The following is a 14,672-nucleotide window of genomic DNA, read 5'->3' as shown; positions in this document are numbered from 1 at the left end:
TGTACTTCGATGGTGTCTTGAGTCCTAGTCCTCTATTTCTGTTCTCCCGCCCCGAGTTCCTTTCGGTTTCTCTACCACACCTAGCTGCCTTTTACTTTTTCTGCTTTGTACTTGTTTCCTCTGCCTGGCACCGTCTTTCCCTTCTCCCCAGTCTGGCGTGTATTTGACTAACGCTTACTCATTCTTCTGGTCTCAGTGAATATGCTTCTTTTTCCAAGAAGTCTTCCAGTCAGGGACGGCAGGGATTGTATGTGTTCTTCACCTTCATACTCCATCACTTAGTCTAGTGGCTGAAACATTAAGGGCTCAAGACATATTTGTTAAATAATGTACCTTAGTAAAGTTCATTGGGGTTGATATATATTTTGTTACATTTTTCTGTATTTCCTAACCTAAAAATAAGCCTATATAATTCATATCATCAGGAAACACATTAAATGTTCAATAGAGGATACTATTAAAAATAACCATCATAGTAAAATCTGAAATTTGTGCATGAAGTTTGTTGCTAACAACAGCGAATTATATTATTGTCCCTATTTTAAAATAGGACTTTTAAAATACAATCCACAAGTAACAAAAATATATTTTATCAACTTCATTCCTTCAAAAGCGCATAGAGTAATACTTCACAAAATGCCAACCTTACTTTAATTCAAATTTACACCACTGAAGATGGTTCTTAGCTTTAATTTAGCAATTGCAGGAAGGAAAAGTCCATTCACAGAACTATGTAGACTCAAAACAATTTTTACAGAGCAAAAATTTCAGGATAGCTCTGGAATCCACACATATGTCTTCAAAATTTGAGACTGTCTTGCTGTCTAGCATAGTTTACTTCCATCTCAATCTGCTTCTCTTGAAAACAAGCTACAATTTTGGCCGGGTAATTCAGACGCATCCTCAGATTTGGTCTTTAAGAGCTGCCACACAAAAACTTAAAGCATAATTCATACTCCTCAAGAGCTGTGGCTCTCTTCTGAAAGTGTAAAATGAGTAAAGTTATCAAGTGATGTTTGGTATTTCTTTTGTGTTCATGTAAAACCACCTGTATCTTTGAAATGTGATCAGGTTCTTTACCATAAAATAGAGGATTCCATTGAGCTCCAGGCAGCTCAACACTGGAAGCTGAGTACAACTTCCAGTTAGCATCCACTCAATCCACAGGTGCAGTGGGAATCTGAACGCTCGCGCCCCCCCCCCCCCCCCCCCGTGACAAAAATTTCTTGTAAAAATTTGAGATCAGTGTGTCTGGCTACCTTGGCATCCTGGTAAGCAAGTCGCTCCTGTGTGGACCACTAAGAGTTGCACGTTTTAGATCAGGCGAAATAGCTAGATAAATCTCTTTGAGTTCTCATGACCTAGAGTTGAGCGGATCACTGTATACAAATTAGCTAAATATCCATACTCTACCACTCTTTCTAAATATCCCATATTCTGTGACTAGCATGGACAGGAACGTGGGGGAATATCGCCAGTCCCGTGCTGCCTACCCAAAGGCATGTGCCCTAACCCCCCAGTGATGTAGGTCAGAATGGTGAGGCTGGAGGTGACCTGAATGGTTATCTAGGCCACTCCTCATTTTAGAGATGAGGAAGTGGAGTTCCAGAAAGGAGAAGTGGTCTGTCCCAAGGTCACTTGGTGTGTCTGTGGCACACTCAGGCTTTCTGTCCCTGGTCCAGGGCTCTGTCTGACACCCTGTAGCAGCTTACCCAGGTCAAGTCCTGTGGAAGGTCCCAGAGAACAGGGACCAGGGGTGTAGATTTTGCTAGTATCCCTAGCTCCCTGAACCTTGCCCACACTTAGGAATGAAAGACTTTTCATTGTGATGAAACCCTTATGAGACTTCCCCCTCCCAATCTGTCTCTTCTGAGGCAACAGTTACACTTATTCAGCACCGACCATATGCCAGAACTGTGAGCGCTCGACGCATTTGCTTCTCAGCCACATCCAAGCCATAGCTACTATCACGGTTCCCATTGCACAGATGAAAAAACTGAGGCATTCTGCGGTAACGTAACTTGCCCAGGGTCACGCAGGTAATTACAGCAGCTGCGATTCAAATCTAGGCAGTTCTAGAGCCAGAGTCCCTGCCTAGGATTCTGTTCTATCAGGGAAGCAACAGCCTATTCAAGAAAGGGGAGTGAAGATGCCTGTCCTAATTGATTTTTTCTTCTCTGATGGACTTCTTTTGCTACAGTATCATCCCTCAAAGGCCCGTTCCCTCAACCTCTCTAGGTCCTCTCAGCCCACCCTCCACATCCTCATCCTCTCTAGGTCCCTTCTTCCCCACGGGAACTTCTTAGCAGCCCCAACACGTGGGTCGCCTACTCCACCTCACCGTCTGGGCCCCCGTCTCTGACCCTCTCACCCCACCCATCCCACAGCCTCGCTGCCCACTCACCTTTCAAAGGATAACCAGTGGTCCAGTTTATAAACTCCAATTTGACTTTAATTTAATAAATTAAATTCCAAGCCATCACACAGCAATGGACATCATCATCTCCCAACACGCGGAGGGTGCAGCCCTGCTCTCGCTCCATCATCATCAGTCTTTAGTAAAGCCCCTGGAGCCATCGCTCTGGGGAAGGCTCCCACCCAGCTCTGGGCTCCCTCCTTCCAACAGAGCCACTGCTCACAGAGAAGGCATCAAGTACAAAAACGGTAATAAAGGGAGGGAGGGACGAGGAGCAGGAGGGGAGGCAGGGAGGTGGGGAGTACCTGCCCCCCATCCCGGGCACCGGCCCGGCTTTCTGTGAGCTGCCAATGTCCTCAGAGGCAGACACTGGTGCTGGTCAGAGTGGGGACCTGAGGGAGACATGGGAGTCCTGTCCCAAAGGGAATTGCCTACCTTCCTGGGACAGGAAAGAAGGGTCACCTGGGAGAGATGCCCTCTCTCGTCTGTGCACTGAGGGTCCTGGACCACACATATAAATAGAAAAGAGAATAAATAGGGGAGGAAGGACCAGCTGAGGAGCTGAGCACCCTGGGAGTCCTCTGAGGGGCCAATGTCGACAGCACAACCGGTTCCGAGGAATGCCCACAAGTGCAGGGGCAGAGCCCTCCTCTTGCTCCCAGCCACCCACTCCCTTTTCTGTGTTCTCAGCAACAGGGGCCCGCCTCTCTCATGCTTCCCGTTGTAAGTACCCTTCCAACTGGCCCCACAGCCCAGGGTGGACAGGGCTTCCTGGAACCCAGAGGGCTTCCCTGGCCCAGGCGGTTGGGAATCCAGGAAGGGGAATGGAAGAGGATGTGGAGGGTGGGCTGAGAGGACTCCTGCCCTCTCCTCGCTCAAAAGGTGAGGAGGGCCCTCAGAGCTGGGGGCTGGGGTTGCCATTGGCCTTGGGTTTGGATTTGAAGGAAAAGCGCTTGATAAGGCGGCGAGAAAAGCTGCCAGCCTTCTTTCGGACGCTGGGTGTGGCCGTCGTGTTGGAGAGGTCGTCGTGTGATTGGCTCAGACCAGCTTCCTTCTGTCGAGGCCTCCGGCGGAAGATAAGCTTCGTGCCACTGCGCAGGAAGCTCACTGTGGGGGAAGAGGGGAGGCTGAGGCAGACAGAGGGGTATGACAGGCGTGGGGTGAGGTGGGGAGCAGAGAAAGGACCAAGCACGGAGGGGTCAAAGATACAGAACAGAACCTTTCCTTCGCCTAGAAGCCAGGCTTCCTTAGGAAAGAAAGTAGAGACAAAACAATGCCTCTTATCTTTCCTGAGGAAAAAATGGTGGCGCTCATGGGATTCTGCGGGCAAGTCTAACTATTGCCACTGAGGAGGAATGTCACAGGGCTGCTTCCCTGTAAGGACAGACTGACAAATGCACCTCTTTACTCTGGAAAGAAAAGACGGAGCAGAGGGCATTTCTAAAAGCCCATAAAAATTATGAAAGGATAGGTGGGTGGCCAAATTCCAGGACGCGAGCAGGAAGCTGCATCTGGAAAACTTCAAGGAGGTAAATTTGGGACCAGTATAATGAGACAAGTGTTTACACAGCAGGCTTTGGACTTAGGAATCTCATTATCCCAAGAAGTGATGCAGGCTTACATCATAGTTAAAATACATGTGTGGTGGACGGACACGTTGGCAGAGGGATAAAGATGTTTGGGGGCAAAGCCTCTCATCCTTAGAAGTTAGAAAAGCACCACGACTATCCACGGGCTGTGTCACTGCTAAAAGGACACTTCTAGGTTTGACTGGGCGTAGGATTCCTTATACTCAGAGGAAAGCGAGTACAGAATGGAAGTCGGCGGGGGCGGGGGGGAGAGAAAAAAACAGAAGAAAGGAAAGAAGGGGTGTGCTTAGACCCAGGAAGAAAGAAGAACAGAGGTAAAGGGAAATGCTTTGGCATCGCTCCCAGTCACCTGTGCCTGTCAGATCCAGGCCAGGACCCAAGGCAGTAAGTGCCCCTTCTCTACGCTGGCTTGGTTGAAACAGGCTGGGAAATGTAGCCATCCCTTAGGGGAGGAAGGAGAAGGCAAACTGGGTTGAGAATCCCATTCCCGTAAGTGTCCAGTAGGACCCAGGTCACGATACTGGGCATAAAAGGGGAGGGGGATAAGTAAACATTAAAAAAAATTTAAAGGGGTGGCTAAGTGGCTCAGCCGGTTAAGCGTCCAACTTTGGCTCAGGTCATGATCTCGAGGTTCGTGGGTTCAAGCCCCACATTGGGCTCTCTGCTGTCAGGGCAGAGCCTGTTTTGGATCCTCTGTCTCCCTCTCTCTCTGCCCCTCCCCTGCTCCCTCTCTCTGTTTCTCTCTCTCTCCCTCTCAAAAATAAACAATTTTTTTTTAAATAAAAAAAAAAAAGAAGTGGAGAGGACATGCCAATATTTCCCCACCTTTGTGATCCTTGAGGCTGCGGGTCTCCAGGGCGCCAGTAGACCCTGTTTCTGACTCAACATCATCCACAGATGGCCTCTCAGAAATGTCCGAACGTGTTGTCTCATCTGCTTCCTGGACGCTCGTGGGGCTGGAGAGGGGATCTAGGGGTCCTGGAGACATGGCCGGTGGGTCTGGGGGAGGTGAGGAGGGACCTCCACTGGTTCCTGCATCATCCTGCATTGAGGCCTCCAGGGATGCCGCATAGCCCAGAGACAGTGCCAACTCGTCCTGAGCGATGGGCACCTGGCAGGAGGGACACATTTTAATGGGCAGGACTGACCCATTAGGGCTTTCTCCCTATCCCAGCTCCTCTCCTCAGAGCCCTGTTACCTTGGAAACGCCAGAGATGATGAGAGTGCTACGCTTGGTGGGTGTCTTTTTGGCTGCCCGCCCGCTGGGCTCCGTCAGCTGGCGAATCGCTGTCTCTGCTACAGGGTCCAAGCCGTTGGAAAGGTGGCTCTCCCCTGCTGGGGGTACAGAGGATTGGTAACATGACTCCTCCGTGGCTCCTTCTTGGACTTGGACTCCTGTGCCCCACCCAAAATGGTTTCTGACTCTGGGGCTCCCGTGCCAACCGCCACGCATACTTCCCGATCCCCCACTCACGGCTGCTGCTGTGGGAGGCACTGCTGGGGCCGCTGCTCTCACTCAGCACAGTCGTAGTCTTCTCGGTCACCTCCACCTTGGACGGGGAGCGGGAGGGGGAGTCTGGTGGGTGGGGGAGGGTCAGTGAGCCGGGAGGTGCCTTAAAGTGGCCCCCACCCCCTACTGTCTTTATTGAGATGCACACTTTGGCTGACTCAGAGGGCGGGGGTGACTAAGGGACAATTAATCACATGGGTGATTAATAAGATGCCATGGGGGCAAAAAGACAGCACGGGAAGCAAGGGGAGTGTGGGGAAATGGCATGGGACCCACTGAGGGTATGGGGAGACACCTTGAAAATGCAGAGTGCACAGAGATGACACAGCGGTCCCCTGGGGGTGGGGGGAACCCCAAGAGACCTCTGGAGCTGGGAGAAATGTCCTGGAGGGCCCCTGGGAGTGGGAGAAGTACCACAGAGGCCACTGGGTTTGTTGGAGGATCCCAAGGATGCTAGGAGGTCGAGGGTAGAAGGAGGCGCAAGTAGGCAACCGGGGCCAGGGGGGAAGGGACAGCAAGAGAGCGAAGTACAAGAGTCTTGTAGAGGAGGGCCTGGCCGACCCAGCGCTAAAGCAGGATAGGAACAGCGGGGAAAAGGAGGGATGGAAGAGAAGGCTTGAGAGAGAAAGATGATGAGGAAGATGTGGCTGGAAAGCAGGAGGAGCTGGAATTAGGTCTTCCCTTGCCCTTCCCTGTCCCGCATGGGTCTGCAGCCAGGGACCCCTGGCTCAAGCTGGGCTCCCTTCTCTTTACCTAGTTTCCCTTCTACACGAGGCCGGGACTGGACGGTGGTGACTGTGGTCACGATGGTGCCATCAGGCATGATGGTCCGGTCCAGCTCGATCTTCTTGGTGGGAGTGATGCTGGGGCGTGGAGTGGAGGGAGCAGGTGTACCTAGGTTCCGGGGGGAGCCCTCCTCATACTGAAGCTGCCGAGGGGTAGAAGAGCAAAGAGGCAGCGCCTCAAAAACTGCACTTCCCCAGTGTCCTCCCGTCTTCTCCCCAGGCTCAGCTTCTCACCTCCACTGCGATGGTGGCCGCTGGTCCCAGGGCTTTCCCCGGCCCTAGGGTGAGCGGGCATACCTGTCTTCGGGACAGCGGTCTGGAAGGGGAGCCCACAGGCAGCGTGACCTGGCCCAAGAGTTCAGCTGGGGAAAGGGGGAGCACTGTGAGCTGGGCCCACGACCGGGCCCCACTGAGCACCCATCCAGAGGGGTTCCTTCCTGCCCCATACTCACTGTCTCCAGAGCTGCTGTTCCTCAGCACTTTGAGGGTCAGCTCCCGACTCTGGGGGCCCAGATCCCTGTGGCCAAGAGGAGGTGGGGCAGGGAAGGGGAAGATTAGTAAACTGAATCCACCCTTGAACTGATCACAGGCCACAGGCCCGTGGAATAAGGGCTCCAATGGAGCCTGCCCTCCAAATTACCGTCTCTTCCCAGGGTGCCTGCCTGGCTCAGTCAGAAGAGCATGTGACTCCTGATCTCGGGGTCATGAGTTCGAACCCCACTTTGGGTGTAGAGAGTAGTTAAATAAATAAAATTTTAAAAAAGTAAATCTTAAAAAAGTATATATGCTAACTAATTTGGATGTAAATTTAAAAAACTAAAATTAATGTTTAAAAATCTTAAAACAGTTAAACACAAGAACAAATACTCTTCCCAAGAGAACGGGACAGAACTCTGCTCAGTGAATAGTATGCTAGGCATTCAGATCCTCCCTGATCCTGCCCCATTTGCCCTCCCTGTCTCTCCATATCAAACCACCCCCTTCCCTTTGCTCAAGCTGTTTCCTCTGCCAAAAACACTTCTCTCTCACACTCTGTTGAAACCCTCTTCTTGCTCTAAGGTGCAGTTTAAATGCCACCTTCTCCATGAAGCCTACTCTGATCTTTATTCCCCATGGGAATTAATCTCCCCACACCTAAGCACGCCCACGGCATTCTGTGTAAATCTTGACTGGAGCCCTTATACCATCGTCTTTACATACATCTGTGTCTGCCTGGAGCCTGTAATCGACTCAGGGGTGGGGGTGTATCTTGGTCACGTCTGTATCCACAGGACCTAGGCCAGGGCCTGGCACACAATGGGGGCTCACACCAAAGTTCAGTGAAAGCAGAGCTGATTCGTGCTAAGGCTATGCTGGAAGGGTCTGATCTTCAGTCTGCCCATAGGAGCAGGGGTGGGGTTGGAGGAGTCACTCCTTACAGTGCCAGGTCGTCAGTCCACTCCACGTCGGGACCGGCACTTGTGGGCTTGGTCCACTTCTGTTGTCCAGGGTTGTCGAGCTCAGCTACACAGCATAGCTCCCCAGTGCCTGGGAGGAACGAGAAATGAGAAGATGCTCAAAGATGGGAGGCCACTGAGGAATGATGAAACTATACCCGTGGAAGAAGGGCAGGCGGCACCTGCACCCACAGCCCTGGCAGGCCCCCAGCTGCTTCTAGCTCTCACCTTCCAAATCACCTCCCAGGTGAGATGCTCGAAGCTGCCGCAGGAATAACCGGATAGGTCTGGAGATGGCTGGCTGTGCCTGGGGCACCGTGGGTGGCTTCTCACTGGGTACCTAAGAGCAGAAGGAGGGAAAATGAACGAGGATCCCGACATAGCACCCTGGGGATGATATGCATACAGACTATTTGCTTTGAGTGCCTACTTACCAGGCCTCCAGGGGCAGAGCAAGCCCTGAGGTTGACCATCATGGCTGGCTGAGTGCTGACAATGGCATCCTCAATCAATTCCTCAATGGTGGAGAGCTCTACTTCCTCCTCGCCTCTCTGTAGGGAGAAAAGGAGAATAAAGAGGTGGGGCCCCCAGCTCTGCACCCCCTCCTTGCTCTGCCTCTTCCGCCGAGCCCTGCCCCCTTACCTCCCTGGCCTGCAGCTTGGGAAGCACCGTCAGGCTGAGATCTGGACGATCAGTGAAGGCCCAGGACACAAGCAGCCCCTCATCAGGGATTTCCTCCAGGCTGACTTCCAACTGCGGAGGAGGGACAAAGGGGCTGGGTTGACTTGCCTCACACCTCCAACTACTCCTACTCCCCAGGACCCTCCCTTCCCAAATTCTGTCCCAGAGGGAACCAAACTGAAAGGCTGAGGCCTTGAACCGCCCCCTGCCCAACTCAGTTTCCCACATCCCCTTCCACCTGTGTTGGTGGCAGTGTCAGAGTGACGTGGTAGGTCTCCATGGAGACGGCAGCGGGGGACTGCTGGGTCACGGAGACTGGGAACATCACCTCCTCAGCAGAGAGCTGGCAATGCAGCACCTGAGACAAGCGAAGCACGGAGGCCAGGAGGGTCAGGCATGGAGGGAGGTGCCCAACCTTGCTTTGCGCTGCCCTTTAGAGAGCCCTCCCCACTGGGTTTTCCTTGGGACTTCACCCTTCTGGGGTCACAAGCCCATAGAAGAATTAAAGTCAAAGACTCCTCTCTCCAGAAAAATGCAGATATACACACACATGTGCTACATTTCGCATGCAACTTTAATGGGATTCTCAGACCTCCTGAAGCCAATCCTTGCATTCCTAAGGCATTCACAGACTTCAGGCCAAGAACCCTCAGACTAAAGGGAACTCTTGGGACCAGCCCCCCTCGGGGCCTGTAGAAGGCAGTGCCCGGCAGCCCCTTACCATGGTGCGCTCTGATTGGTCTACGCAGGTCACATGACTAATGCTGGCTCTGGGTGGGAGTTGGGGCACCTCCTCAAAGGCGATTTGGATGGAACTCTGAGGGAGTAAGTAATGTGGACACAGGGTCAGGTCTCTGGAGCTGCCCCCCACAGGGCTGGCCTGCTGGGTTGCTGGCTGGGTCCTGACACTGCGGAGTCCTCAGCTGCAGGCTGGCTTCTGGCCCCTTCTTGGCTCAGGGTTTTAGGACAGGGAGTGTTCCCCTTGAACCACACCTCTCTGGGGCCTACAGTTGCTAGGAAGGATGGAGGAGCTAGACCACCTCAAAGACCAGATCACCTTGAGCTGAAGACCCTAGATTCCTCCTGGAATACTAGGAGCCTCCCTCTTCTCCTCCCACCTTTCTCTTCAACCCTCAACCTACCCCCAAAGAAAGGTGCGCACCGGAAAAAAAATAATAATAAAGGTGTTCGTTGCTACCTACGTATAATGAGGGAGAGAGTGACTCGGCTGAGCTAAAGGTAAAAGCAATAGGGCCACTTATTCAAGATAAGAGCTGGAGAAATGAGGCTAAGCCTACGTCTACATACACAGGATGCAGAGGCTCAAGAGTATGATCCTATCTATATTCTTGGGGTTGAGGACTAGGTCCACATGGGCGTGGGGAACTTTACCAGAGGCACTGGCAAGAAAAGCAAGCTCAGAGAGCTCAAGCTTCCAGAGGCCTGGCTAATTCCCCAAGGCAGACAGCAGGGTGGTATTAGGCAGCAGAAAGCTGCTTAGCTTGGGTCTTGAAAGAGCTTCCTGATTCTTACACAGCAGTGGAAACAGCCTACTGCAGTCCTATCCAGAAAGCAGGATGGGAAGGAGAACTGAGGAAGGGGCACCCACTGAGCTGGCAGCCCTTCCTCGGGTCTTGGGATGGGAGGAAACAGAGCCACAGGGCCCGTGTGCCTGGCACACCAGAGAACACCAACTTCTCTGCGCCTGTAGCTGGCTTGTTTGAAGGCCAGGCCCAGGGAGATGGGGAGATGGATGCTAGGAACCCCAATCTCCCCACCCCCTGCAAGGGAGGCCAATGTCCAGCTGAGTCAGCTGTCCTGGGGAGTCTCTCCTGACCAAGGGACAAGGTACAGGGAGAAGTGGGTGGAGGCATGAGTTCAAGATGTAGACTTAACAGATGCCATCTGGCTTTCTGCTGGCTAGCTGGACAGAGGAGACTGAGCAACTTCTTACGTGGCCACTTTTGTTTCCAGGCATCTGGGGAGCTAGTGGAGCAAAGCCCTAGTGGGAGCTGGAAATGGAGAACCTTCTGGGTAGGGGGCTGATGGGCTGTGAGAGTGAAGACAGAATACTGGGCCGGGATGGGAGAGGGCCCCATGACACGGAGGCCTCTACCTCCCACCCCACCTCAGTCTTATGACCACGCTTCCTGCCCTACTTCCTGGGAGACCAGATGCCCATGGTGCAATGGGAGGAAGTAGGCTGGGCTGGTTTGTGACTGACCCTCAAGAGGCAGTTCCAGACTCATCTACTGAGAGGGGCATGGACTGTCAATCTGCTCTCCACCTTAACACCTTTTCCTCAATATATACACTGCAGGTCAGCAAAAAGAAGGGTGTGTTAGACTGTATCAGTGAAATTACTAAGGGCCTGGGGGGGCGGTGTATATTTCAGGCTCCGTGGGGATCTATCTGCCTGATCAAACCAGGGATTTGGGGCATGAAATGTTAACTGGGTGTGGTGGCATGAGGACCCGGCAAATTTCTTCTGCAGGTGCACCTGTTTCCCTTCTATCCTTGCTCCCCGACACAACCAGCACCCAGGCTACACGGAAGTGCCCTCGGGCCCAGGGATTAGCGTTGCTATGAAAACAGCAACTTGTGCTTGGGTTTGCAGCCAGAGAGTACCTTGACCACAGACTAGAGGATCTGGGACATAGCTAGATTTCTGCAACCTCCAGCCTCACCTGCACCCTTTTCTGTGATCCCAGAGGGGAAGAGAAACCGTAGGGTTCTCCAGTTGATCCCCACCCCCATCTGGCCCTCCAGGCAAGAGCAGTCCCTCCCTCCCCGCCCTGGAAGGAAAGGCTGAGGGAACCACCTAGGTGCTCCTGTCCAACTCACCCCGTCCCTGCAGGCCTGCTCGTTCAGCGCTCGCACCCAAGCCCGTTGCCAGTTCTCTCGGAAAGACTTGAAGGCGAAGAGCGACGCCAGGAGGCCCCGGACGCCTGGCTCCTCGGGGGCACCAGCCCGAGTCGGCCGCAGCCGCAGCAGCGAGCCCCACACGCCCAGCTCCCGAAGGGAGCCCGCGGGCTCGGCAGCTAAGGCGGGTCCCGGCCCCCGGCCCCCGCGGGCCCGTGCCAGCCACAAGCCCCGGGCATACTGTAGCAGCCAGCCAAACACCGTGAGCAGCGAGGCGGCGAAGAGGATCAGCAGGGCCGCCCAGCCCACGTCCTGCTGCCCCCAGCCCGGATCCATGCTCCGCACGGGCTCCGGTCCGGGCCCCGGCACGGGCTCAGCCGCTGCCCCGGGGGAGCATGGCCCGGGCGGGCCGCGGGGCGGGGGCGGGCTCCCCCGGGGCTGAGCGCGCGGGCTTGGGGGCTCTGCGGGGATGGGTGTCCGGAACTAGTGGATGCCACAGATCGATGAGAGGAGTCCTGGGGGCTCGCAGCGCCGGGGTCCCTCTCTGCGTGATCCGGGTCCCTCCTCAGTTGGTCCGGCAGTCCGACCTGGGTTAGTCGCCTGCCAGCGCCCGACTCCTCCCACGGCGTGGGCCCTTCTGGACCCGGGCGGGGACTCTTCTGCAGAGACGTGGGGGCTCGCGGACCGGCACCGGCTCCGGAAGGGCTGCGTGCGCAAAGCCGACATTGACAACACGGCCGGCGCCCCGCCCCCACCCGCCCTTAAAGGAGCCGCACCCGCGCTGGGCGGGGCTTGGCGAGCCCGGCACCCAAGCGCTTAGAGGAGGGCGGGAGGACTACGCCGAGGGGAGGAGGTTCCGGGGTTGAAAATAGGCGGGATCTTTGACCACCCCGCCCCATACTGAAAAAGGGGTACTCCCTTTCCCCCCGAGCTCACAGCAAGAGCAATTTCGCTCACTTGAGGTATCTCCTCTGATTTCCCTTACGCACTTAGATTTCTATAGTTTGGACGCATGTGGGGTTAAGGACATGACCTCCGTGGATGGCGTCGGCTCCTTCTCCCAACACCCCTAGGCGCAGCAGCTTCTTTGGTTCCCATTTCTTGGCCTAAGCTAGGCCCTGGGTGAGTAAATAGGTGCAGAGCATCCCTCCTACATAGAAGTGCCTGGCGGAGGTCCAGGAGACGCCGACCAGAAAGCACTTGAACCTAGTAGAGTCTGAGAATAGAACATGGAATATTAATCTCCCTCCACCACCACCACCTCCCTTCTCCTAGCACCTAGGACCCAGGAACACCGTATTAACCTCCTTGCTCGCGTGGGTTTGTTCTGGAGATATTTCCCAAGCCTGGGGCTGCTTCTGTTTTTAAAAATAATATATTTCCATAGTAACAGCTCTTGCCCATGGAGCACGTGTAGAAGAGGTGGTAATGAGAAGGGAGCTGGCAGCGTAGCACTGGACTATCAATAGATTCAGCCAAAACATGTGATGCCATCCAGATATGTGATACCCCAACAAGTGCACACACATACAAAATGATGCTATAGGTACACTCTGGCCTCAGGATCGATCCCTTTTCCTGGATTTAAGGGAGTAGATTCCATCCCTATGGGACAGGAGCTTGTCATTTCCTTCTGGAGGGAGAGGAAGGAAACTCTCGCAACAGAATTAAAAGGAAGCCCCATTCCCCAAGAGGCCCTTCTCCATGTACATATGGCAAAGTGTTCAGCACACAGGGTAACAGGGTAGGTATTAATGTCCCTCCCAAATCCAGTCAGTAGTCCAAAGAAGGAGTATCTGGGAATAAACAATGCCTTCTAAAGTGCAGGGCTGCAGAGTTAGGCAGAATCTGGCAGGTCAGCAACAGGGTTCCTGAGCCAGAGGAGGTGGTGGGGTAGCCTGGGATGTTGGGAATTCACTGTAAGAAATGATGGGGGGATGGTTGGTAATGGACTAACCTTGCTGTCGTCCTGCCCATGCATGCATCATCACTGGACACCAAAAATAATGAAAGATTCCTAGAATGTGTTTTTTTTTTAAGTTTATTAAATTTTTAATTTTTATTTAATTTTTATTTTTTTTAGTAATCACTCAACGTGAGGCTCAAACTCATGCCCTCAAGATAAGAGTCGCATGCTCTTCGGCTTGAGCCAGCCAGGTGCCCCTAGAATGTTTCTAATCATTAGGTGAGGAAAAGACATGAAATGAAGGAAAGAAAGAATCCCAGGCAGGCTCCGCACGGCCAGTGCAGAGCCCAAAGTGGGGCTCGAACTCACGAACTGTAAGACCATGACCCAAGCCAAAATCAAGAGTTGGCCGCTTAACTGACTGAGCCACCGGGCGCCCCTGTCATTTAAAAAAGTCTAACAGAAAATATTCCATTATGCATGTCAATACTAAGAATTTCTATACTGTTTCCATCTTTTGAAAACTCATTTCGGGGCGCCTGGGTGGCTCAGTTGGTTAAGCGTCCGACTTCGGCTCAGGTCATGATCTCGCAGTCTGTGGGTTCAAGCCCCGCGTCGGGGTCTGTGCTGACAGCTCGGAGCCCGGAGCCTGTTTCAGATTCTGTGTCTCCCCTTCTCTCTCTGACCCTCCCCAATTCAAGCTCTGTCTCTCTCTGTCTTAAAAATAAATAAACAAAAAAAATTTTTTTAAAAGAAAACTCATTTCATCTCAATGGAATGGGAGATCTTGGGGCTTGCTTTCAGCTAACAACTTTTGATATACTGATAGGGGAGAGATGGGAAGAAAAGGAAAACGTAGCTCAGCTGCCTGGAAAGAGCCTGGATCCTGCAAGTGTCATTGCCCAGACTATCCAAAGCTGTCTCATGGACTTGGTAGGCACTATAAAACATTTTTGGGACAGGCTTTGACAGGGAATCAGACTTAATAATAGATTGACCTTGCTCACTGGGAGGTGCTCAGGGCTCCCTAGTAGGAGACATGCATCTGAGATGTTGTCTCCTTAGCCCAAGAAACCAGCAGAAGCTACTGACAACTCACCTTATCTGTAAGTTCTAGGACCAGCTTCAGCATTCAGGCAAATGCTTTGAACTTTAACCAGGAAAGCCACAAAATTTCAAGTGTGGCCAAGTCCTGTGTTTGTTTCTCCTAATTAGTCGGATAATCAACTGGGCATTTACCATCATGGGTACAAAAATATTGAGATTATAATGTAAGTACCCAAGTAACCATTTTCTGATGGTAAACATGTATATTGGATGAAAAATCCCTAGTGTCTTGACATTGAACAACCCCCCCCCCAACCCTGTTCCAGTGGGGGTTGCAAGGGGCGGGGGTGGGGGGTTGGCTAATGATCTCTGGAGAAGGAAGAGTCAAACGTTCCCACTGCCAGGTTGGGAAGGAAGATTTATTAGGACTGAACTCCTAA

The 14,672-nt window shown here is 52.9% G+C and overlaps 1 protein-coding gene across 2 annotated transcripts; it reads right to left on the bottom strand.

Annotated features, from left to right (window-relative positions):
• Positions 1–2,425: 2,425 nt before the first annotated feature.
• On the bottom strand, positions 2,426–12,025 carry C2CD2L (C2CD2 like). 2 transcript variants are annotated; one of them, XM_058686986.1, is made up of 14 exons: positions 11,262–12,025; positions 9,139–9,234; positions 8,656–8,775; positions 8,379–8,489; positions 8,171–8,287; positions 7,965–8,076; positions 7,719–7,827; positions 6,753–6,817; positions 6,535–6,662; positions 6,269–6,443; positions 5,480–5,581; positions 5,204–5,340; positions 4,831–5,116; positions 2,426–3,523 (listed from the first exon to the last, which is right to left on the bottom strand). In XM_058686986.1, exons 1-14 carry the CDS (start codon positions 11,613–11,615, stop codon positions 3,312–3,314), a joined length of 2,124 nt encoding a protein of 707 aa, XP_058542969.1. In that variant the 5' UTR covers positions 11,616–12,025; the 3' UTR covers positions 2,426–3,311. The 2 variants fall into 2 exon arrangements, with proteins under 2 accessions (XP_058542969.1, XP_058542970.1); XM_058686987.1 differs by having other exon boundaries at positions 5,204–5,337; positions 11,262–12,024.
• Between the last annotated feature and the right edge of the window lie 2,647 nt (positions 12,026–14,672).

This window comes from Neofelis nebulosa, chromosome 10, assembly GCF_028018385.1.
Source record: "Neofelis nebulosa isolate mNeoNeb1 chromosome 10, mNeoNeb1.pri, whole genome shotgun sequence".
In the NCBI taxonomy this organism is placed as follows: Eukaryota; Metazoa; Chordata; class Mammalia; order Carnivora; family Felidae; genus Neofelis; species Neofelis nebulosa.
This window is presented reverse-complemented; position numbering and strand designations above follow the sequence as displayed.

Excerpts from the sequence above, each read along its gene's own strand:
- C2CD2L (XM_058686986.1), bottom strand. The coding sequence starts at position 11,615 with ATGGATCCGGGCTGGGGGCAGCAGGACGTGGGCTGGGCGGCCCTGCTG. Across the intron at positions 9,235-11,261 it reads AGCAGGCCTGCAGGGACGGG|AGTTCCATCCAAATCGCCTT; the intron begins GTGAGTTGGACA and ends TTACTCCCTCAG. Across the intron at positions 6,444-6,534 it reads CGGCCACCATCGCAGTGGAG|CTTCAGTATGAGGAGGGCTC; the intron begins GTGAGAAGCTGA and ends ACCCCTCGGCAG.